Below are 27,243 nucleotides of genomic sequence, written 5' to 3' on the forward strand. Positions count from 1 at the left end.
GTGTTCCACTATACTAGCATTCATTGGCTGAGAGTACATGACAGCAGGCAGAGCACAGAAAAACATAACAAACTGGAAGTTTACTGTAATATATTTATAAATCATTTTTTAAAAGAAAAATATTTCAGAGATGAACATTAAAAGAAATGACACTGAGTAGAGCAGCATCAAACAGCATACACAGGATGTACATAGGCTTGCACATCCTTTACATGCATTACCTGTAATCTCCCTACAGCGGTCCTTAGTAGTTATTAATTATCCAAATTACACTGATCAAAGACCCAAGTTAGGAACGTGAATTGATACGAAACAAACTAACAGGTAATTTACTGATCTGACAACAAGGAAACTAAAAAAAAAAACCAGAGCTTTAAACTTGTGTTAGATTTAGAAGTTCAAACAAGTTAAAATATACAGAGAGCTTTAATTGATAATCAGTGGCTACTAAACTTCCAAATTAAGAATATTAATAATATCTCTCTTAATTTAATAATCCATTTATGAGGCAGCAAGAAATCATAAAATAAGATGTTAAAGTCTATAAAAGGATATACAGTACATCTTGGAGTAAATAGTTTTTTATTCTATTTATTTTCCATTTACCAAACACAAAGCTGCCAAGAAGCAGCTGGAAAAAGTCAAATTAATTTTCTTTATCGTGTCTTCCCAACAGATAACCGAGGGCATTATAGCTGCTTTAATACACATTTTAATTGAGTGCTGTCACTGGTAGGAAGAAAAGTGTGGAACCAGTGCTTTCCATATCAAACAAAGCAAGTAATTAACAGCCATTCTGGCACAATCCCTTATCACCAAAATACACAAAGGATGCTAAATTCTCTCAAAGTCAATGCTCTGTTACCAAAAAGCAGAGCTGGTGTTTCAGGGTCATACTTGCTTTTTTATTACACAAGCATACATTTACTGCTCAGTGAGACACCTATAATTAAACACAAGAAACCTATAATGCTAATATTCAGGCTAGCCTGCATGTTAGGGGTTCCCCCCCACTCCCCATACAGATGATTGCCTTTCATTTTAGAGTTTCAAGTAGCTACAGTTCACTTGGTTTTGATTACATAGCAATTAGATATGCAAATACATAAGATCCAGGAAAATACTTTTTCAAACATCAGATTGTGAGCAATCAGGCCTATTCTCTTCCCTTGTATATACAAGCAGCTCATTAAACAACTATTGTCTAAAAAAACATCTCTGCCTCAAATGCCTTGGGGTTTTTTTTTTTAATGTTAAAATCATTCAAAACATATCCTTGGAATAAATCTCTCTCGGCAACCTAGTTCATGTGTATATATGCCAGAGCTGGGTGGGAAAGCATGGTAAGTGACCAAAGGAAAGAACATACCCTAATTCACATTGTCTGTTTAGAGTTACTTCAAGACTTGTGAAGAAAAAATTTTAAATATACAATTTAAAACTTTCTGTTAAATGACACCTATTATTCCTAAATATTCCAACCACTTGATTGAGAAACTATTTTCATCTTACTTAGTAGGTTTACATTATAAGCTATATGCAAGTGTTAGTATGGAGAAGAATCATGTATATTGGGGAGAGGGGAAACATTTACACTTCAAGAAGATCAAAAATTGTTACCTATGTCTCGGTGTGACTTGAAAAAGTAAAATGGCCACTGATGTTCTTGCAAAATATACTCACATATTCTCTCTACCCAGGCAATTAATTTTACTTACAGGTTTTAAATTACAACTTTGCTTCTTAACCTTAAGTCCTATTCAACTAACTTATAAAGTGCTTGTGGGCTGTCTTTCTCTTTTTTTCTCTATTTTGTAACTTAAGTCATGTGTCAGTTGTTTATACTTAAGTAAATTTTTTAAGTGTTTCTTCTGCATTTTCTATTTGATGCTCCTGTACTTCGGAAATTTCAAGAAACTGGTTGACTAAAATTCTGTGGTAAGAACAACACAATTTTTTAATGGGCATTAATTATGTCCACACTCCACTGAGGAAATCAGAAATATAACTGCAATAGCCCACTTCGAGTCCCTTGCTTCAACTCTTATCACCGTCCGTATACACATCCCTTTACAACCCACTCTCTAACGGCTTCAGGTCATGCCACTCTGCTTAAAACCATCCATTGCCTTCCAACTGCTCTTGCAATAAGATCCAGACTCCTTCCCCTGCCTGCATGGAAGGATCTCTCCCACCTCATCTCCCACTCTTTTCCACCCACGCTGACCTTGCTATTCCTCAGACAATCTAACGTCATTCCTCTCTGAGTGCTTTACACTTACGCTCATTTTACCCTCTTGTCACACGATAGATGTCACCTCTGCCCACAGCCCTGACTTGGACGCCCTAGTTAGAAGCATTCCACACTGATCATACTTATTACACCATTTGATGCTATTCTCTTCATGGCACTTATCACCATCTCATACTGTAGTGTTCATTTACTTACCTGTTTATTTTCTGTCTTCCTCTCTAGTTGTGCTCCACGGGAACAACCTCCCAGCTTTGTGTGTGGCCCAGAGTAGGGAATCAAAAAATACTTATTAAATTATTTAATAAATTTTGAAAGGTAGAAAAAATAATTTTCTAGACAGAAAAAAACATGTGAATAAATGTATGTAGGGGCAATTAGGAATGGTCTGGTTGTTCAGAAGGTTAGGGGATGGAACTGAAAACATAGAAGAGACTGGAAAATAACACTGTGTGAAGGAGATAATGGACTTGGTTGTATTACACTCCATTTAAGGTTAAATTAAATGTACGCTGTTGGTGATGGTAATGAAACAAGACCATATGTTTGAGCTTGGTGACGCCACTACCACTGCTTCTCAGACTTTTCATCAAGCCTGGCACTTATGTCACAATGGGTTCTGGTCTTCCTTGACAGCTTGATGAATTGTTTTTCATCTAATCACTCCATCAAAGGAGAAATTGCTCAAAAATGGTCACTGACAGTATTCATATCTTTACTGCCAATAAAACTCACTTTCTAGGTCCAGATTAGGTTTTACTTATCATTGGCCTATTCATATACTGCAAATTGGTCCAAAATAAATCATATATCTAGGTATCATGGATAAAAGTTAAGAGCTCGGTCACTAGCACATTTCTAGATTATTTTTAGTTCTTCCTATAATGAGTTTAAAGAGTTTTTCAGAAAGGGCAAAAGCACTGAAATCAGTGACTCCTGAGTGAATGAGTGTAACTAAATACATACTGTATCAATGGCAATGGAAGGAAAGACCTAAAAAAACAAAATGAGCACCCTTAGAATCTGGTTTATGTTCCAAGAGATAAATGTACAAAACCTGCCAAACATTCACAATCATCTCTTAAGTACTTTTAATAATAGAAATTTATTTCCCCAAAATAATCAATGACAGGAAAAAACAAAAAAAGAAGAAGTATTCCAAATTAAAAGGGGAAGAGAGGGAAGGGAAGTGAGGGACAGGAACAAAGAAGACCGAGAGCACTAAAGTGGTAAATGTCAAAAATTGGCGAATGAGGTGAAAGGCATATGGGGTGTGGGGAGGGTTCTTTATATTCTTTTTGCAGTTCTTCTGTAAATTTACAGTTACTTCAAAATATAAAGCTAGAAACAGGAATAATTTGTTCCTAACTGCTTATTTCTCCGCATTTTCTATATAAGTTTGCTCTGCCTAAGGCAGCATTACCCGACAGAACTTTGAGTAACAATGACAGTGGCTTGCATCCGCTGTCCAAAAGGGCGGCCACTTGTCACAGGCGCTCCTGAGCACTTCAACGTGATTGCGTGACTGAGCAGCTCAACTGTTCTCTCGTTCAGTTTTCATTTCAATCTCCATATACAGCCAATGGCTACCCTACTGGACAGAGCACAGGTCTAGGCATTTCCCTTGAAAAGAAATGTACAGACTAAGACTAGCTTAGGGAGAAATGACGATACGCTTTTGGGTAAACCTTAAAGCAAGTTCTAACTAAACAAGCCTGGGGCAAGCGAGGGAGATTAGGGATGGCAAGCATCCTGAACTCAATCACAGAAACTCCCGTAAGGTATCCTCTACCTGGTGGTGACGGAGGACATGGAAGATCATCTTGGGGTATTTACATGCACCTCAGCCTTGACTACAACAAAACACTCCACCGTGAAAAAAGCCTCTATCAGAGAGATCTGATCAGGATAACATTTATTTCCTGCCAAATAATTTCTGCCCTCATGCCAAATATATAAAATGTGTTTGGTTTTTTTTTTAATTTAGAACTCTTCTACCAGTTAGCTCTACACATGTATAATGTTCTGAACACAAATTCATGTACTGTTTTCCATGGTGACTTCATTATTTTCTTGTGATAATTATAACTTGATATAAAAACTACATTTTTAAAAACCTTAAGTCCTAAACCATCACATTTGTGATGTGAGATGCTTCTAAACAACTACAATTACCTCCTGAGGTTTTAAGATATACGAAAAATCTGAACAAATGCTTAAGACAGCCTCGACACAAAAATCTTATGCTCTCTTATATCAACAAGTAAAAAGAAAAGTGCCCGGTACACAATGGGAATTCTAAAAGTTAATAGGTAAAAAAATTTTTTTTGTATAAATTATCTACACAGCTTAAATAATCAAATAAAAAAGTTTATAGTAACTAAAGGTAAATCAGGTAATGGAAACAGGACATTTAACTGCTTGGCAATCGGTGAGAAGAACCTTTATTTTATTTCATGACACAGAGTACTACAACCTTGCATATACCTAGACAGAGAGACACACATATATATAAACATACTAACAAGATATTAGTAATAACAAAAAAATTGACTTTAGTAGATATTATGCACATTACCTGAGGGGAAAAAGAACAGTTAAGAGATGACTGCAGAGGTCTAGGCAAAAAATAATGAGAGCACAGATTTAGACAATGGTGGTGGGGAGGCACCTGTGGGAACTCACAAGATACTGAGCTGCACAATTGTGCAAATCTGTTGAATGACTGACTGAGGGTAGAAAGGACTCAAGGATATCTCCCAAGTGGTTTTGTTTTGTTTCTTTTAACCACAGCTGCTGGTAAGAGTAAACTAATAAAGAACAAGAATCAAATCCTATAAATAAGCAAGGGATCAAGTACCAGAGAACAGAATGATCCTCTGATGTACACATCTTCCACAATTTATTTTCTCCAAATAAACAGAAATCACTTCTCACTCTAAGGGCAGCACTTTGAAACAGACATATTAAAAGCAACATTTTAATTTTCTATCAAAACTTTCATAAGGCCACAGTATCATTCCATAACAACAAATCTCAGACAGCCAGCATACAAGGAGATTTAAGAACAGTGCTAATGTTTTGTGGAAGAAAGCTGAACAAACACCAAAACAATGCCCCAAATCTAAGGGGGACTATGTAATTTGTCATCCAAATCAGGATACTTTGAAAGTGAAAGAGGAGATACTAATAATTACGCCTAGACAATAAGTACAGCTGAAACTGTACTGGGCAAACCAAACCTTAGTGTCGCCCTTCCAAAGAGCTATACTGAGAAGAAAAACTTCAAAATATGAAGGTAATTATGGTTTAGAAACACTATACCTTTTTTTAGGAAAACAAACATTATTTACTCTTACTTCTCCTAGATCATTTGGTAACAAATACAGCACATCTGGACAAATTAGAACTAACTGCCTAGGCAAATTCTTACCTATACAATCAGAGCAAATTCTTCCAAAAACTAAACCACTGGACAAAAAAATTCCTCGAAAAGTTAAAAAGAATATTTGCTCCTCAATTAAGAATTTCAAAAATTCTAATTTTACATTTTTCACATATTGAAAATAACAGACAACTGTCAAAAGCGATTAAAATTTAAGTCATTAAAATTATTTTAAGAGCAAAATAACTGAAAATGTAGAATTTGCAATCTTACCCTACAGAATGAAATAATTTATAAAAGTATGTAAGATTTAACTGAATAAATAAAACCCTAATGATAACAGAAAATAGCAAATATCTATACAAACTACTGAGGAATGTAAAAGCCTCTGATACTAAAGACAGAATCCAAAAAACCACAATAAAATATAGTTTGACTGTTCAGGTCATAATTTATGTAAAATAATCATAAGCAAAATTAAAAGGCAAACCATTCCTTCCTTCAACACGTACTGTCGTGGTACCAACGACTGGCAGGCACTTACAGCTCCCCCACTGAGGACAGGGCAGCGAGCAAAACAGACAGCACTCTGCTCCCATCACCAAACACACACACCCTTAATGGGGGAAGATACATAATAATAAACAGGTAAAGCATGTTCGGAGTGATAATGGACACAAGGAGCAAAACGGTAAGAGAGCAGTGTGGCAAGGCATCAGGGTTTGCTGTTTTGGGGCAGAGTGACTACGGAAGGTTTCTCTGAAAATGTGAAATTGAACAGAAATCTGAAAAGTGGAGACTGAGTTACAAAAAGATACCAGGGGAAGAGGATTCCAGGTGAGGGACCAGCAAGACCAAAGCCCTACAAGGAGGGCATCAGTATGCTGAAGGAATGGAAAGCTGGGACCTCAGTCACAGAGGTGGCAAAGAGAAGCCTGGAAGGCAGCTAGACACAAGACCAAGCAGGGCCTTGTTAGCCACAGTAAAGAGCTGACTCTTACTGAACACATAAAAATATGTTGCAGGATTATTCTTTAAAAATCACTCTGGTTGCCAGAGGGAGACAGAGAGGAAGAGTGGAGATAAGGAGATCAAAAGACTACTGAGGAAAACCACAATGCAATAATGAAACTCCTGCACTCAGCCTGGGTTCAAATCCTGAGTAAGCAACTCACCAGCGAGGTGCAGAGAACCTCCTCCACGTCTCCACTTCCTCACGGATAAAATTAGAAACACAACAGTAGCTACCTCACAGGGCTGTCTGGGAACAATGAGTGGATCCACATGGAGCGAGGAGAGAGCAGCCCCTAAGTCACAGCACGCGCTCAGCGCGCTGCACCCTCACCACCACCACCAACTCAGCACTGCTGTCACCAGCCACCCCACCCCATCCAACCCAGTCCAGATGGTAAGTAGGCAGTCTGGAATTCAGGGGAGATTTTAGCCTAACTCCACACGGGGAGTCAGGGGAAGAGTATTTTTGGGGGGGGGGCAAAATTTTGTTGGGAACAGGATATTTACAAAGTTGCAAAGTATTCCCCTTAGATTAGTTATTAATTTAAATGGGGGAAAAGTATCTCTACAATGAAAAAATATGATGGATGCCATTTTAACCAAAGGATGAAACTTAATATCAATATGGGGCAAGCTAATATTATGTGAGGACACAACATTTAAAAAAACAAACAAAAAACCCCCCAAACAAACAAAAAAATCCTTTCCAAAAATGCAAGAACAAAAACAAGTTACTAGTCAGAAATTAATCTTACTAGTTACAAAGGTGAAATGATACAGAACTTCCTTCACATCAGAATATGAAAAATAATAGTATTTTCTATGTGAAGTGAATATAGTAACCTATATTTAGAATACTTTATAGGTATCTGAATTCAGCAAAAGCTTAAGTTGAAAACTTATTAAGACCTTTTAAGGTCTTAATTAATCAACTGGCCAAGTTGTTAGGAGCAGTCCTAACTACCTGCTATAATTTCTATTTGCTCTTTTCTAAGTAACATATAATTCACAAAATGAAGAATCACAGTTTTGACTTTTTTGGACCCAAAGACTGTGATATCATCCTGGCCCTATGACAATTCCTGATTTAAAAAAATAATAACAACTATACATGTCTTTAAAAGTCAAAGAGTTAACAATTATACATGATTTAAAATAAAAGAATAGCATGTTTTAAAATTCAAAGAGCAACAATATAATTTCTTTAAATTGTTATCTTTCATAACTGAAGGAGAAAAATAAAAGTAGTAGGATAGAATAGGATGGCTCACTAGGCTTATGAAACTGTCTAATAATTTGTCACTAATACAACGGAAAAAAATTTTCCATCGAAGTTCTTGTTAAAGGATTTTGAAAAAGAAAATCAACTGATGCAGCATAATGATAAACACATAAGCAACATTCCACTACTAATTCTGTCCACAGAGAACTGAACCTTCTGAAAGAAAATTTGTTATATATACAACACATTATAAGGTGCTCAAAGATTCCTTAACTAAATTGACTGCAATCCAATCAAGACTGAATTTTAAAAGGCTCATTAACAGCATCTAGTGATAAAATGGACTCTCTTCACTGAAACTCATGTCTCATTTCATTAGACATGGACAATTAACTCATCTTGGTATTATTAGATCTATGGCAGAGTAATTAGCTTAAGTTTTACAGGTTACTCAAAGAGCTACTTTAGTAATGAAAACAGGTTTATTCTCATTGGATCCACCTTTTTATCCCTTGAAGAGTGTCTTACAAATTTTAAAAAACTATACTTTAAATAAATAGTAGCAGAATTTTTATTTCAAATCTCCCCTATCTTTCTTAGCACTTAATACAGGCAAAGCAATGACTCTATTCTATAAAAATGTACTGAAATACTATCCAATCTGAATTAAACATTTAATTTGTATTGCACTGCTTTATATTCTTCCATCTTAAAACAAAGCTAAGTCACTTGAGTCCAAAATGAACATGTAACCAGAAACAGAACTAAAAAAGTGAATATTTTGAAAACACTCAGAGCAAAAATGAGGGTATGAGAAGAAAGAAGAAAAGTGGGGAGGAGAGGACACCACAGGGCTAGTTTCCAGCCCTGAAAAAACCAGCGGATCATACAGCAAGCTGGTGTTTAAGCCAGAGCTGCTGCCAAGGGTAGCCTGCCAGTACAGAAATCAAGTGTTTTGGAACTTTTATAGTATCCTGACTGGATAGTTTTGTCTGTTGATATAAAAAGTTTTAAATAGGATTAAAATTATCTTTTAAAAATTCTTTTTCTTTGATAATTAATTTCATTATATTTTACAAAAGAATTGGTCTACGATGAATTAGAATTTTGTTGTAATGTTCTTTTGTGGCAGATAATTTGAAAAGTACTGATATAAAACTCTTCCAGAAAGGCAGGCCTTCCTTTCTGTTTAAAAAGAAACCAATCGATCACTTTTGAGGCTGAATTCAATGCTATGTCCCATGACATTAAAAAAAAAAAAAAGAAAAAAGAAAGAAAAAAGAAAGAAAAAAAAGCAGAGGAGGACTTAAGTTACTAGGGAATTAGTTTATAGCTAGAGTAGGACACCTTTGAGACAAAGGACTGTCATTAAGTATGTCAAAGGCCCTAAGGTTAAGAGATTATTTTGTTTTGAATTCAAAGTAGAATTAGGATCAGAGGATCTAAGTTCCAAAGACAGATTTTCTGAACACAGGGAAGAACTTTCTAAGTAAAGTGTTCTAAGACTTGGTTATTTGTTTGTGGCCTTTGGTCTCTTCTCCCTTCCATCTATCCCTTCGACTGCCAAGTTATCTTTTTAAAACAATATATCATATTAACTTCTTACTTTAAAAACATGAGTGCCAATGCACTTTTAGAAGAAAAAGTTTTAATATCATATTCAAGGTCCTATTATCCTCAGATCCCAACCTTGTCTCCAATACCACTTCTCCCACTATACCTTATAACTTCCACTGCAATATGTCAAGCATTAGCGTAAGGACACATACTGGTTGATCCTACCTCTGATTTCTAGAATACCATTCCACTCATCTGCCCTGTAAGTTCCTACTCCAGTCCAATCTTCTCTAGCTTTCCCTGAAACCCTCAACCTGTAAAAGAACTCATCACTTCCTTGGCTTCCCACAGCACAATGTATAACACCTGTTGTGGTATTTACCACACTGTGCATTAGCCCACTGTCAATTTATCAGTCTCTTGGGGGTAAAAGATACTTGAGGGCAAAAAATCATAGGCATTCAAAAAATATTTGCTGCCTAAAAAGGTATTAAATTAACTATGACAGGAGGTGGTGAAAACTGAGTAACCACCATGTGCAGTATAGGAACTAAAATATCATAGAATTAGATATAACAAGTGTTAGACTTCATGGCTTTAATAAGGTTCCTTCCAAACCAGATTATACATTACTATAATTTTCATAATCACTCTTCTAAAGCAACTGACCCGTTTTTATAGCTAAATACTACTATTCAAATCAGATACATGGAATTTTCTAAGCATGTAATTTATAAAATTAACATTTTTAAGAGAGAATCCGTAAAAATTCCTACTCTCTGATGCACTGAGTCAAAGGTACCAATGGCATGGGTCAGGGCGGGGGGTATTAAGGCAGGGATATAAAGTACAGAGAAAAAACCCATTCCCCACAGGGTACAGCCTTTCTCAACTGATTCCACAGGGAATCAAGTACTTAATGCCTGGCCCAAGGCATAAATTATATATAATTAACCTCTCCTATCTATAGTGGTACTTGTTATGAACCACTCTCAGTGAAACTGAAGAACTTCTAAGATGAGGAGCCCTAGCTGAGAAGGGCTGTGTAAACTAATAGAAAATTACAGCACTTTTCCTCTTGAAAACATCTGAAACAGCAATTAGTTGCTTGGGCCCAACCAGAAGTTTATTACAATATAATGTACCTTAAGACCAGTTACGGTAATACCATTTCAACTATGTCTAACCATTATTCATAAATGGGTTCAATGAGAAAATAAGAAATATATTTCAAACAATTGTCTAACTGGGAAATCAGAGATGGCTGCATTGCTCATAACAGCAAGGACCTTTTAAAGACACACAGAAATATATACTTATGGAACAGCTTCTTTAACAGCGCCTTACATGAAAGTTTAACTCTGTTGGTGAATCTGTTGGGAAACTGGTTCTCACATACATTGCTGAAGTAATGCAAAACAATAATCCCTAAAGAGAAGAATTTAGCACTAGTTAGCAAACTATATATTGTGATACCACTTCTGGAATTCTATTCCAAAGATAAACTAGCAAGTACATGTAAAGATGTATATAAAAGCTATTCTATACAGCACTCTTCCTATGTGTTACAGCAAAAGCCTAGAAGCAATCTAAATGTCCATTAATAGGGGAATGCTGGAATAATTTATGGTACACAGACACAATGGAATATGATGAAGCTATTAAAAGGAATAAAGACTGTCTCTATATACGGCCAGTAAGTGACCTCAATGATACACTATTAAGTAAAAAACAAACAAAAAAACCAAGGCAAGGCATAGAAAAGTGTAGAGTATACAATTATCTACGAAGGGAGTGAGAAATTACACACACACTCACACACACACACGCTCATGTAACCATTCATGTAAAACAAAGAAATGGAAGGATAAGCCAAATACCAAAATAAAAAATTTACCCAAACTACAAGATGGGGGATAGATAAAAGAGACAGGGATAAAAGCAGGACTTCTCTGAAAATTTCCTACTTTGTAGATTTGATTTTGGAGCCATGTAAATATTTTACAAGTAACAGAAAAATAAGAAATTCGTAAAACTAGAAAACCAAGTGTAACAAATGAGCTTAACTGTTTATCCATATGATGGCATAACTGATATATACTGAAAAACTGTTGAGTGTTTTAAAAGACAGTAATTTCTCTAGTGAAACATACCCTGAAAACAGTAAGAACTGGTGAAAAATTGTTTTCACTGACTATCTTGTTGGTAGTAGTGTTCGTATTGTTATTCTGAGACTGTTTTGTATATCTTAGAATAAAGAAAATCAATCATTTTCTGTCATTAGGAACCAGCATTTTCAGTGGGAAACAAACTATAGATACAAGATCAATTAAATAAAACACTGTAGTTTTCATTTTAAATGAGAATGAACTTTGTAAAGATACTTATATTCCTGTGTGTGTGTGTGTGTGCGTGTACCTATGTATCTCCTAGCTCTGTCCTGAAAAGGTCTACAAATAATGAGTAACACTAAAGCCCATACTGCAGTTTCCAAATACTATTTTTCACTAATAGTAATCAGGGTTCCTTAAAGAAGTGGCTGATCTCAAGTCTGGGGAGGAAATCTTAGGATGAGCCTGGACTATTATATACACCAGAAAACAAAGTTACTAGCCCCAAACTACTGGGATTGTGTTAAAGGGACTTGGAAGTGAATTTGAAAAGGCCCCCCACTGGTCAAACCACATGATCATCAGTTAAAAACACTTAAGTACAATGAACTGAAATGCATCAGAACTGTTTAAATGCATTCATAATGATACTCAAATAGAAACAAAAAAACTCATTCTTCACCTCTGGAGGATTCCTAGGAACCAACTCACTATTTTAAACCTAGTAAGTGAAGAACTGAGCATTTATCCAGCCTCTCCTATAAAAAGTAAACCTAGCTAATAACAGCAAAGAAACAGGATAATAACTATTTTGCAGTTCCTACTGAAATAAAGGGCCTAAAAAACAATCAACAGTAACTGCTGAAATCAGGAGGAAACTAGATTTTAGGTACCACAACCACAACACTGCTTGTGAAATTTTCTTTCAAAAGGAAGAAAGGAAATGAGGAAGGGAGGGCAGGAGATCTAAATCTGATTAAACCTTTCTCACCACCAATTTACCAAAAATACAGGGGACAGAGATAAGTGTTAAACACCACCATGAAAGTGCAGTCAGCACAAGCCACAGGAAATCTTCAGTACAAATAGCTCAGCCCTTTTACAAATAAATTACAAGGAGAAATGGGGGCAAGGGTGAGAATGGCTTAAGAGATCTATCAATCTCTTAAGCAAGGTATTAATATAAGGCCCTCACTTGGATACCATGCAAACTTTTTTTCAAAGCACATTAATGAGACAAGAAGGGAACTGTGAACACTGACTAAATAGCGACAAAGAAATTGTTTTGGTGATTAAAAAAAAACATAAACATGATAGCATTAAAGAGTCCTTCTATTTTAGAAACACCTAATAAAATGTTTACAGCTGAAATTATGTCTGGAATTTGCTCCCCAAATCATCTGGTAGGCGGAGGGGGAGGAAGGGTAAGGGGGAATGTGGGCACACATGGAAGGAGATGGACGATGCTAACACTGGGTGATGAATAAACACTGGTTAAAATGCGCCACGATGAAAGGTGGTTTTTCTGGTTGTTGTTTTTTTTTTCTTTTTTTAAATAAACTATACCTACGCTCGAGGTTGTCAGAAAGCCTAGTACTCAACAAGATCAATAAAGCAGGCTCTTCGGACCATGTTTGTACATGATGTTATATCACTGACTATCACAGCCACTTTAGTATGTCAAACAAAACACTGTATTAATTTGATTATTTTCCAAGTGTTGAGAGAGCAACAACATCTTTCATAAAAATAAAAGTCTAAGCTGCCCCCACAAATCAAGCAACTTAATTTTTGCATATACTATCAATATTGCTTTGAAACATCTTTTAAGTGTGCTTTCTTATCACCCAGCACAAAGTCTTAGACATTATAAAGCTCAGTTACTTGCCAATTAAACTGACATAGGACAGGGTACAAGGTTGCAGGAGAAAATGCCAATTATAAAGCATCATGAACAGTAAAAGATTCACTTTCTATAACACATGTAGAAGTGTATATAACTGCAGAGAGAACGATCTACAAGAAAACATACCAAAATTGTCAATAAGAGTAGTCTCCAGAGTGACAGAATCAGGTGCCTATACTTTTTCCCAGACCATATACATTTTTTAACTTTTCTAAAAATATCACATATTAACTAGTTAAAATATATATGCACCATAAGAAATTAATAGGACTATAAGAGACATTTAAGAAAAATCTGTAACGTATATGAAAAGTGACATGTAAAAAAAGTTATGAAATTCTACCTATGTTTGCAATTACACAATATGCCTCTCTAATAACATTTCATAGATCATGGTCCATACAACACTGCAGTTCCTCAAGAAGTTAGAGGGACAGCTCTTGGAAAGGAGAGACTGTGGTCAAATATATTTGGGAAACAAAGTTAAAAACTGAATTAAAACTTTATTACAGATTGATCTAATTTTAAATTCAAAGCCCATATTCTGAAGAGAATGAATTGTAGAGCTGAATTTCAATGTCCAGCAAGATATATGTTTATACTGAGTGTAGTTACTAGTTAGAAATGAGGGACTGGATAAGTTATTTGACCTCTTTAAGCCTCCAGTCCTGTTAGAAGAGTAAAAACTATCTTTTGAGACTGTTGAACGGTCTGAATAAGACATTGCACAGATCGTGAAAGTGGTTAATACCATCTGGCCACTGCTATTTGCAGCCCTAGAAGGCCATCTGATTCCCTGAGTGTACATCCCTTCATTTCAAGCAAAGAGCTCTAACTAGAATTGCTGAGTCTTATTGGAAGTTTCCAGAAGACACAACATTTGACTAACCCTGCTTTGACCAACTGTAGACATTTCACTGGTCAACATTTCTGGGTGGGAGAGGGGAGCAGAAACACAAGCATGGCCCCTTAGTCTCTTATGAAGTCTGAGTGCAGTACTTGCTCTTAGGCTCCATGAGTTTACCCAGTACCACTCCCCTGGGTATTTTTATACAATGACAATACTGTTGTGCCCATCAATAATGCTGAAGTAATACCAATCTAAGAGAATGAAAATTAAAGTGCCACATTCACCCCCTTACTTAAAACCAACAGCTTAGAATGATACAGCACTGCCTATCTTCCCAAAAGAATTAAAAGCACATAGGATTTATAATTATCTCTATTTATAAAATCTTTTATGGGGCGGGGATAGGGGAGCATCTATGCCTTTCATTTATTACCTAAACATTCATTCCTTTCCCAGATAATTTTTTCCAGTTCCTGCTCTGTGCCAGGTACTCATCAAACACCAGGGAAATACTCCATAAAATAGACATGGTATGCCCTCACTGAGTTTATCAGACTAGCAGTGAAGGATACAAATCAGCAAACAGTATTCCATCATAACACCTTGGACAGTCAGTAAATTAAGGTTTATTTTCTAGCTTTCTCAGCTTTTACATAAACTGACAACTCTGCAGAAAAGTTTAAAGTTTTCCTTTAAACACATGAAATATACCTCAATCGGCCTTATTATTATATTTCTTTTTGCCTCCATCTATTTGTCATGTTCTTTGTAAAAATAACAGCCAAGCAATGAATGATAGTACCTTCCATTTTGATCTAACTTTTACTAGCATTTTTAAGAACTCAACGGGCAGAGTTACTACAGCATAAACCAAAATGACTTGGTTGACAATTATGGGCAGATTTAAATTAAGATTACAGAAAACACTCTTGGCATTATAAATCTACATATAAATTCTTCACCGTAATATCAAACATACGATAGCCATTCAAATTAACTTGATATCCCCTAAGTATGTTCATCTGTAGAACTTTAATAAAACTAAAAATATAATCTGCAGTCAAAAATTTTGTTGGCGTCTTAATTTATTACTGTTTTCATGCATTCATCTGTAAACATTTTTTATTTCATTAGACAACAGTACATATTAAAAAAAATAAAATAAAATGTGCAAACTGCTTCTATCTGCTTAACAACAAAGTGGACAAGACAGAATATGGACACACCAGAGAAACAAAACAGAAAAGCCATCAGAATATGGGATATTCAAAGGTCACAAAGCAACAACAAAAGTACTGTCATTTCCAAAGCTTAAAAAACTGTAGTATTCCCCTATGATACAATATGAGTTTAAACATAAAATGTACTAACTAATAATGTTAATATAAAATTTATTAAGAACAATCATTAACATTAATTGATTGATTACTATGTGTCAAAACACTATTCTAAGTGCTTTACAACTGATTTAATCCTCACAACCATCATAAGAGAGAAGTGACATCACCACTCCCTCACTATATTATATGGCACAAAGAGATGGAGTAATTTGTTAAAATCACAAAGCTGCTAAGTGATAGAACCAAGATTCAAACAAAAGCAAGATGGTTATAGAGCTTACGCTCTTAACCACTCTAATCTTCTGTCAAAATGATAGCAGAAAAATGTTCTTCAGGCTACAAAGTTCAACTTGACTGAAAACATAACTCACGATGTCTCATTACAGTTCCAAGCTCTAATCCTCAGTGTCTGTGAGTGTGTGAGTGGAGTTAAGTGGAGAGCCATTACTACAGAACTAACAGAGGCTGAGGAGAGGGCAAAACACGCTTTGTTAACTGACTGATATTAATAACTTGTTTAACTGATGGATACACTAATCTTTTGGTGAAGATTTATTTGTCCTTCAGTTGTTGAGAGTTCATCTCATTGTCCCTAGGCTATTAAATTAGCATTACTTAATGCAACGCAACCATAAGTGCAAACAGGGGAACCAAAACTGCATGGCGATACGAGATTGCCACTCAGCTGATTCACAATATGCTTAAATTTTTTTAAGATTCTAATAAAAAAAAATTGTTTTAAATACAACAGCTAAATATGCTTAGGGAGAACTCACATGCTTGCCTCAAAGTATCTTTATACTCAGCTGACAAGAACAGCTTATAATAAGATCTAAAGATAATCAATATCATTGACGGCCTCTCCCTCCAACTTAACTACTAAGTCATTATTTGTCTGTAAGGAGAGAAAATGACTGAGATCCAGTCAGCTTATGGGAGAGCTTAAATGAAATGAAGTGAGAAGCTCAAAAAGATGCATATCAGAATGAAGTCAATACCTTATAGGTCTGGTGTTCATTCCATAAGCTCCACAAAGTGATTCAATGCACATGCTCTAACATAACAATAACATAACATAACGGGTCTATCATTTGATATCCCTTTCAAGGCAATGTATTTAAAAAATAAACAAACAAACAACAAACCCTTCCTAACAATAAGTCTAATCTTTGGCAATCAAAATCTAGGTTATTTTTTAAAATCAGTCAAACATTTTTTACACAGACAGAAATTTCAAAAGTATTCTGCCTCACAGTATCACCGGATAAAAGGAAACAAGGCAAAAAAAACCTTCCTAAAAACAATGTTTAAAGTAGGTAGTTAGGTGTTTATTATACCAGAAAAACAAGAGTGGCCAAAGAAAAAAGCAGAAAGCAGGAACAATACACTTTAAAGTAAATTGTCTAGAAAACTTAAAATCAACACAAAATGTTGGTAAAAACCAAAATGACTCTCATATGGCTAGTTATAAGCCTTTTATTCCTATGTTTACTAACTCTCCTGATGAGATGACACACATCCAAAGTGATTCATTTGATCCTTCTCATTTAAATCTCATCAAAAGAAACATTTTAGATTTTTCAAAGTTTTAGTTACATCTTTTATATATACAACATTATAGTCTGACTAATTTCCAAACTGGCGCTTCTCAAGTGTAAAAACCAAAGTTAATATCATAGACTGACTGATATTAGCTGGCTAAATGAAAAATGATAATCAAAAAGGGAAAATCATGACAACACCTTTAAAAAGTTCAAGTTTCTGACATGAAATAATGTATAGTGCTTTAGGGTCTAGGTATTCTGTTACTAAAATTCGAAAGTATAAGTAAATTATTCACATAAAGACCTGCCCCATTTTCAAGGACTTACCTTCTTTTTATCCCTCATTGAGCCTTTGCCTCGGACCATTATCTTACATCCTGTTTCTGCTTCAAGCTGTTTAGCAGTAAGTCCTCTAGGTCCAAGGATTCTCCCAACGAAATTAAACTGGGGGGAAAAAAAAAAATCACCGTACGTTATTCACTTAAAGTTATTTTAAAGTATAAATTTACTTTCTTCAGTTAGATTTTTTAAAAATATTAAGTTGAAATAAAATCTTATGAATTTCTTGACAAGTTTGGGGGTGAAATTACAGCAGCTCATGTTTAGCTTGAAATTTTCGTATGTATTAATACAAATTATGGATTAGGAACAACAGTATCTAACTAAAACAGGTACTATACTCAATTGCCCATCAACATGTAATCTAAACCAGAGTATACTAAAGAGTTAGACAAAATCTTAGGTGCCACCCAAGAATGCAAATCCCTTCTACAAAATCCTTTATGACAGGGTTCAGGGAACTGTTCATTATATTAAATAATGGTTGCCTTTTCTACAGAAATCCTTGGGGGAGAACTCCCGTCTTATTTATCTAAGTTATACTTTCCCCAAAGCAACTGTTCAGAGAGAATTGTATTCTGGGGTTGGCTGCCAGAACACTGATGGCCAAATTTGGATTCCACCCTGTACTAAATATTTAAGTCATGAGAGTCTACATTTTTTCACCACACTCCTTGCACAATTTTATCTCTGCATCCTTATTTTCCTTTCTATTTTCCATTTCTACCTTTAGCTTATACTACTACTTTGACAAAGAACCTTAACTCTTATCACGAATAGGACAGTGACAAAAATAATTATATAAGTAAGTAATTATCATCCCTCCACAGAAACTTCAAGTATTCATTCACAGAAGTTAATTTTTTTAAAAGTCCAATGGGAAGAACAGATTGACTCTGAATACTGAAAAGTAAATTTTCCTCATTCACATGTCATCTGCATAAAAGACAAAAAAAAAGAATGTTTATACTATCAGTTCCACAAAGACCGATGGGTGGTTTCTATTAACTTATTCAATCAATTAAGTTACTGATTCTCATGCTTCCTACTTTTTTCTTGCATTTTAATCCTACTGTTAGTGTATCGTTAATAACACTAATATGCCAGAATTTACTGCTATCAAGGCTTAAGAAGCCAGGGCAGTTCTTCAATCTTCTGTACTCCAATGGCTTCTTACTTTGCCTTAGCTGCTCACCAGCACTGCTGCATCTTACAAAAGTGATTCCCAAATGAAAGACGGGTACGACACGTATAAGAATGGAAGAAAGCCCTCTTCCCTCCGGGGATTACGATATAAGTTTTTCCATCCCAAGTTGAGGAGAGGGAATGAAGTTTTATAGAATCTGTGACTATATATAAAGGTGGGGTTGGCAAGTTGCAGAAAAGCAGGAAGAGTCTGCTCCAAATGAACATAGAGCCAGGCCTGTTGATAGATTTTCTGTGATATGTGTGTTTTTTCTCTTTCTCAGACCCTCGTTCTAATATATTTTTACCCTGTACTGCCTGAAGTTAGTCAATTCTAGATCTACTTGGATTTAAAGGCAACCTCTTAAAAAATTTCATGGAATTCTCTGTTAAGTACTAAGGGTAATTCAGACCAGCTGAGTAATTCCAGTAAAATAGCACACAGAAGGGAAAAACATCTGCTTGAATGCATCAGAGACCCAGCAAGACTGTGAAGAATTGCTAATTCAGGATCGTAGGGAGGACAGAGAATCAAGAGGATGTAAGTCTGGCTTTGGGGAACTCCTTTTCCTCTAGGTATGTTTGCTGAATCTGGAGAGGACAGCTGAGAGCCTGAACTTCAAGGGACATGGGTTGGAGTGTGTAACCTACCTATGTGAGCTCCTCCCCATACCCAGTCTTTGCTTTGGGTAGGGATCTGATAGGTGTGCATTCTGGGGGTAAAAATGAACCCTAATTTCCTAGGCCCTCACAGACTCTGCATATCAACATCAAAACTGTCTCAACCTCAATAAGCAAAATTGTATCGAGGTGATCTTGGGTTGCTAGTTAACAGTAGGTACCTGTCAGAAGCTGACACATATTCTCTCTGGAGGAAGATAACATAATCTTAGGCCTTATATTATTTTTGTAAGCTATTTAGTAAATACATTATCTGGCACACACTAGAAAATAACCAAACACACAAGAACGTAAAATGACAAAAATCTGAAGAAACAACAAGACAAAAGAAACAAATCCACCAGGACTCTAGATATTAGAATTATTAGACCCAGACTTTATAAGCATTATGCTTATTATGTGTAATTTTGTTTAGTTTGAGTATTTTTCAGAAGAATAGGAAACAACCTTTCATTTTCAAATTCAACTTAATGAAACATGTGTTCAAGGCTTCCTATGTGGCAAAGAGTGAAATAGATGCTAGGAATTTTTTTAAAAAGGAGGAAGGGGAGGAAGAGGAAGAGGAGAAATTCTCCTTGCTCTCAAGAAATCTGTGAAAATGCCTTCACTCTATTTGCTACCTTGACTGCTTCTTAAAATAAGTAGTCTTTGCCAGCTCTTCCTCAATAATAGTTGTGCTCTATACAGATCTTTTTCCAAAGGAACTCATATAGTTGATATACATTATATATCTCAAACATGGCAAAGAATGTCTGGAAAAAATGCATTACGGATGGAGGTACTTTAGCACTTCAAGTAACTAATATGTAATTGTTTTTTATTCGTGTCCTCTGTCAAAGTGGTTGGCCTCCACTTCATGACATACAAACACTTAGAAGACCCTCTGTGGGACTTCCCTGGTGGCGCAGTGGTTAAGAATCCACCTGCCAATGCAGGGGACATGGCTTTGAGCCCTGGTCCGGGAAGATCCCACATGCCGCGGAACAACTAAGCCCATGTGCCACAACTACTGAGCCTGTGCTCTAGAGCCCGCGAGCCACAACTACTGAGCCCATGTGCCACAACTACTGAAGCCCGCACGCCTAGAGCCCGTGCTCCACAACGAGAAGCCACCGCAATGAGAAGCCAATGCACCATAACGAAGAGTAGGCCCTGCTCACCACAACTAGAGACATCCTGCACACAACAACGAAGACCCAACACAGCCAAAAATAAAAATAAATAAAATAAATTTATTTAAAAAAAAGAAAAAAAAACAAAGACCCTCTTTGGCACATTCTATTCTTTTCACGTATTAAATCTCTTTTGCTGAAACCACAGCATTAAGATTATATAGAAAAAGACTTCTACCATAGCTAAGTAATCCTCCCAATTATTATTTACTAAATAAAAAATGTTTTAAAGCCAGTCAAAACCAACATATTAAATCTGTAACAAAATTTTCCTAACCTTATAAATGAACCAATCTATACTGTACCACAACCAGCAAAAAACAGCTCAAATGTGTTAAAGTGCATACCACTGGGATTCTAATACAACTGAAACCATCAAGGTCATCCTTCTCAAAATGGTGTAAGTAGAGAATGAAAAAATAATCATAGCAGCTGCTTTGTCTACTGCAACCAATTTCCAAGTTAATATCATTTGCCTTGCATTAAAATTCATTCTGTGTTGATTTATCATGCTAGTTTTGCAGCTTCATTCAGTTAAACCAATGTCACAACACATTCAAAGAAAATCATTTCAAACAGCCTAAGCTAACTACAACTTTAAAGGCCAAAAGAAGGGAAAGAAAGAAGAAAAAAGAGAGATATTCATTAACTCTACTGTTTAAGTACAGACCTTCTCTGTGGCTTACCAATTATATCTCTGCCAAGTGGCATGTTAATTTCTAAAGAAGAGGTTAACAACAGTCATGTCTAATGCTATTTGTTGCTGCTGACTTAATTTTAAATAGACATGACAGAGTTCTCCCAATGACAAAATATAAAGTATTATAGCAAATCTTTCCATTAACCTTTTAAAAAATGTACAATTAAAGATAAAACCTTCTGTGGCACACTATCAAAAGAGAGAACTAATAAAAAATGGATTTCCAAAAGCATTTCAGTGAAACACTTCTAAGAAGTGTTAAACAGTAATTTCTGCTTAAAATTTTGGAAAAACAATTTTAAAAAGAAGATGTATTTCTTTGGATTGCTTTTCATACAATAAATTGATAATCTGTTTTTAAGTATTTTGTCTAGTATCTCTAAGGTGATTTTAGTTATATATCTTACAAACCTTACATCAGATCACATAAGCAATTTAGTAGGTATCAAACACACACACACACACAAATGTATATTTATTGATAAAGTCTTCTGCTTAGCAGATGACCAAAAATGGACCACCTCAAGTGGTAGTCAACACTAGTAAGCCATCTTATGCAAATGCGTAAGATGAGAGAAGTCGTGACTACTTAGCAATACAACCGTTTTTAATTAAAAGTACCAGAATATTTTGTTTGACTTGATTTACTGTTTTATTGACTCAACTTATGACAGCAAAGGAGAAAATGTTAACAATGCAGATTAAATTTAAAAGTTTGCTGCATCTAAAGTCACTCATTGTGAATAGCACAATGTTCTACCAATATCTGAAACCATTATCCAGTTCAGCAAATAAACTGCTCTTGTCATTTATGAACAAATAAAGTTTCAGCATATGTCTTCGTGATTTTCACTTTGATCTACTCATTAATGTAAATGAAAATACCAACCAATATTCATGTCAGAACTATATTCATTCATCAACTGAAATCAGTTTGGCCATGGATACAAGAGTTCGGGGGGGTGGGGGGGGAAGAAAATAAGGAAAGTCTTCTGTTTAAAAAAACAAACAAACAATGAATATATCAAAATGCCTCGTACTTTTTTGGGAGACAGATGTCTTATCCCTTCTCTATGTTCATATTAATTCTAGATGAGCAGCCAAATATGTCTTCTTAAGCTATATAATAATTACTATAGGAACCATTTTGCAAAACCTTTCATATATTAGGCCTTTCTACACATCTTCTGTTGGTGGCACAGGGCTATGTAAGAAGAAGCATTTACACCAACAGATGTAAAAGTGAAAAATGGTAACCAATAATAACCAAAATATGAAATCTATAGCATATGAATTTGGATATCCTAAATTATGTCAAATCTTTATTCTTTGAGTATAGATATAATTGGGAAAGAGGCTGAAACCATACAAAACAAACTCAGGTGAATAAGATGATGATTATCGTTGTGGAAGCTAAATAACAAGTACTTAGAAAAACAAAACGTTACTTAACCAATTAAAATAAAAATATAAAGGCAATGAAAGCCAACAAGGGTTTTACGACACAAATAGATGACAGTATTTTTCACAGTGTAAGGTCGAAACTCATACACAAGGCCCTTTAAAAGATCCCTAACTACTTTTTGAACCTTTATTTTTGCTATTATCCTCTGTTCAGACACATGTTGTTCTCTAAAACAGCAGGTACTTTCAATTTTTGTTCCCTGTTAACACCTTTCTTCCTCCTTCCTTCCCACCAAACATGTCAAATCCTCATCACATAGTATTGAGCTCAAGTGTTCCTTCTGTGATTTCCTTGTGTGTTCTTTGACTCCTAGAGACAGATGTTTTCTCCTCCTAAGTGAGGATCTCAGAACACTTTATCCACCTCTTACAGCCCTTCTGTCACGCAGTATGCAATGATCTGCATGTCTTTCGCAGGGCATCCCTTGAAGTCAGAAACCAGCAACGGGGTGGGCGTGTGTGTGTGTGTGTGTGTGTGTGTGTGTGTGTTAATCCACAGTGCCTCACACAACATACAGCACTCAGAAGAAACTAGTATTTGTTCAGATTGTTGGATAATACAATTTAAAAGCGTTCACAGAAATCACATAGTGATTTTTCACTCTCAGTAAAATCACTAAGTAAGTTATAGGCAGCACAGGAACTCTTACACATTTCAGAAACTTCTTAAATGGTAAGCCTGACTGATCTAAGGATAAATTCCAAATGACAGAGTCAATGATGTCACAGAAACAAAACAACTATTATTTCCACTTTCCATTTCAATACGGAAGTATCATGAGTGCTAGGATTATGTCACTCAACATTTCTTAGGTGCTGAGTACGCTGAAATATGTTCTACTATGAGTGTTCCAGTAAAAGCCAACTTCGATGCCTGGCACTTTACATGCAGTAAGTCACTTAATCCTCACAACAACACTAGAAGACAGTTACCATTATTATCTACATTTAATACATGAGAAGTTACAAAAGTAGTCCAAATCCTAGAACACCTAGATTGACTACAGAGTTCGGACATAGTAGGGCATAATGCCTCTCTTCTAAAGACCTTAAACATATACACCCTGATCATACCAGATACTCATGTTTAGTTTTCTCATTCTTGTTAATCATTCAAAAAATGTTTAGTACAAAGTTTATAAAAACCCTCTTCAGATTCAATTACTTTCAGAATGAGTTCCACCTACATCACAAAGCATATCATTACCATACTCTTTTACATAACCACGCCTTGCCTTTTCAATATTGTCATCTGTCTTTTACTGATTAGGATCACTGCTTTAATAATCAACATACATATCCTTTTTACCTTAATCAAACCTTTTACATGAATGAAAGCCCTTGTGTGATTATTAGTTCATCCACATAACTCAACTACAAATACGTATAACTTCAAAAAAGAGACAGCGAGAGCGAGAGCAAGAGAGAAGAGTATAATTATTTGAGTCAAGACTGAGCTTACAAGTGTTACCTCAGACCCTGAAGATGAGTCTAGGAGATCAAATACTTAGTAATTCTGACCACAGATTATGAATACAGTCTAAGGCTCTTTGAAATTGTTTTCTCAAGTTTTGCTGCATAAATAGCAGCCTCATACACTGTTCCAAAAGTACTAATTCAGCTCTTAAAGAGACCTGCTCTTTTTGGGCACAGATTCTAGTTCCATTTGACTTACTGGTAACTTCTTTTATATTACCCTGCTTCAATGTTCCTAAATTGTTAAGTACAACTCAGTTTACAGTGATTTTTAATTATTATATTCTATTAATATAGTACTTTTATCATCTCTTACTCTTGGTTCCTCTACGATATTATCTTCCACATGTAACAGACTGAGAAATCTTAAGATTTTCATTGTTTAATCTGTCCCCTTGTGTTCATTTCAACTGCCATTGCCTTCGTTCAGGCTCTTGCTACTGAATGATACCAAAATTTTACTGGTTTATATTCAGATCTCCTCTTTGGCCTTCATGTTTCTAATTACTTCTCAAATTTTGTTTTTCTTTTTTTTTAGTCTGTCCTTAAAACTGCAAATTTATACTGCTTTTATACAATCTTACAAATAAAAAGGCAAGAAAGTAATCAATCATTGTTCTATAACCCCAAACAATACAACATAAGATACATTTTTTTTAAACTCAATCAATTCCTTACCAAGTAATAAAGAAAAAATTGTCATACCAATATGAAACACGGAGATGGCCAAGTTCATGCTAGGTAGGCTACTTACTGATACTGTTTTTGAACTTAGGAAAAGCAGTGTTCTATTGAAGTCAAAAATTAGATTTCAGGAAGTCCCTAATTTATTATGAACTATTTTGTTCTAAAGGGCTGGGTTTATTAAGACATATAATATGCTTTCCCAATGAAATAGTTAAATTTAGTTCCAAGGCTAGTCAATGAAAAGTTCTATTTCAATGTCCATGGGGTAAAGTTAAGGCAGGTTCTATCAAAAACTACAGTAGTTTTCTGCTCAAATTGAAACCAAAAGAAGGCATATATGATGAGTTCATTTACTCACAAAATAAATTTAGGTCACCTATGATAAGCAGGCACAAAAATGGGTGGCCAAGCTCAAGTGGTATAACCTTGGACTACTCCACACCCCATTTCATTTGCCAACTTTGGAGGGGAGAGGGTTAGGATTAGGAAGATTCTGTTACTGACTGCTTCACTCACTTCCAGGAGACACTGCTCTCCCAAAATGGGCCAAGAGCAGATCAGCACCTTGAGCTTTCCTTTAATATCTAACAGAAACACACAATAGCCCTGAGAGGCAGGTTTCTCTCCAATCTTTGTATTTTATTCCTTTGATTATTTCAGTGAGAATCTTAGAGATATGGAGGTTGATGCCTGTAATTAGGTTTCCATCTAATTCCATAAGTCCTTTGTAACAATAATTTTAACAGAGCAGATCCTAACAAACTCTTTTTGGATAAGATAAATCACAGACAAAACGTTCTATCTCAACTGAGCCTGGAAAACATTTGCTTACAAGCAATAATTCTTCCCTAAAAACAAACTCCATCTTTTAACTTGTTCTTCTAGACACTAGTCCTTTTTAATATCAAAATATATTACTTACAAAAGAAAGCATTCACATTTTAAGACTCTGAGAAGGCTTATTTTAAAAACTGTTAAATTTTGAGAAAACCTGAGCTAAACAAAATTTGTTTTCAGACTGTCTTGAAATCCTTTTTGGAATAATTTCTATTAACATCCTAAGAAATTTAGTATATCTCAGACCACAAAGAGCCTATTAAATATTTGGTACACAGTAGGCCCTCAATATATCCTTGCAGAATGAAATAAAAATGAAACTTCAAAACCAAATGTCATGAAATTGACCTTCACTAAATTGATCTGTTTAAAGTTACAAGTCAACAATAACAGTTTCTCGACCTAAAACTCAGACATGCTCTATATTATCAAATTGTACTGCTAAGTTAAAAACTCCAATAGGTTAATATGTAATCTGAAATACTTCACAACGCCATTCAATAAAAATACGTATCTAACCTTCTTCAAATCAACAATCTATCTTTAAGAGTTTCCTGTATAAACTATCAAAGAAAAGAGATGTGCAGATGTTTTTAAATATTTTCACTTATAATTAAGATCATATCCTGCCAAAAATCAAGGCTTAACCTTGGTATTGAAAAGAGAGACTTAGTAGATCATTAAATTTTGACTTAACGTCCATTTGTTTCTCAGAAGAACAAAGATGAAAGTAGTTTATATCGAGTCTTTCAACACAATAAGAAAGCCACAAGAGTCAAAGGAACAAAGGCTTAAGTAAAGATAACCAACTGCAATGACCCCTTTTCTCTTTTCATAACTCCTCCAAAACAAATGCCAGCTCAACAGGCAATTTGCAGATGACAATCTTGAGAAAGTGAAACTTACGAATAACGCCATACCAACTCTGAAGCTATGACTAGCCAAATTTTATCTGCAAGCCCAAGAGAAATAGATTGAAAGGTGACTTTAAAACTCATGCTCCACCACTGACATAGACTATTATTATGAGCTATAGTGTGTACATTATAAATCTACATTATTATTTACCGTTGCCGTGCTGAAATCCTACAAGCTGGAAAAAATATTTGAAAGGGCATTTACCCATCGTACAACCCTTTGACAATATGTGTCACCACGAATAGCCTAGACCCAAGACACACCTTTTAACGCTATAATCATTCAAAATTAAAACCCATTTTAAAAACATCAGAAAATCAAAGTTAACTTCATATAACATTTCTGGGGAAAGTCTCACTACAATTTAATCATAACATATCCCAAGCTAACAGCTTCGCAATCTCATCTGTTCATGTATATACAGGCTAACTAATATCCCTAACAGCTAGACCCTGCCAATATTTGAAACTTATTCTACCACTCTGGCAGATCCTATAAAACAATTTCTCAGAACCCAAAAACAATAACCAGGCAAATTTAATGACATAATTATTATTGACTCATTAAAACATAACATCTTTTACTTATATCAATCAGAGTTAAC

General features: G+C 35.2%; 1 protein-coding gene across 7 annotated transcripts in view; it reads right to left on the reverse strand.

Moving 5' to 3' along the window:
• The window catches only part of QKI (QKI, KH domain containing RNA binding), a 143,104-nt gene that overhangs the window by 76,353 nt on the left and 39,508 nt on the right, over positions 1 to 27,243 (reverse strand). For all 7 annotated transcript variants that reach the window (XR_009703011.1, XM_061207633.1, XM_061207632.1 and 4 more), the window contains exon 3: positions 17,508 to 17,624. Coding sequence is in view for 6 of the 7 variants with exons in the window: in XM_061207633.1 (XP_061063616.1) it covers positions 17,508 to 17,624 (117 nt within the window). In the remaining variant the exon portion in view is untranslated. The remainder of the gene's footprint in view (positions 1 to 17,507; positions 17,625 to 27,243) is intronic.

The sequence above is a fragment of the Eubalaena glacialis genome, chromosome 12 (assembly GCF_028564815.1).
Source record: "Eubalaena glacialis isolate mEubGla1 chromosome 12, mEubGla1.1.hap2.+ XY, whole genome shotgun sequence".
NCBI lineage: Eukaryota > Metazoa > Chordata > Mammalia > Artiodactyla > Balaenidae > Eubalaena > Eubalaena glacialis.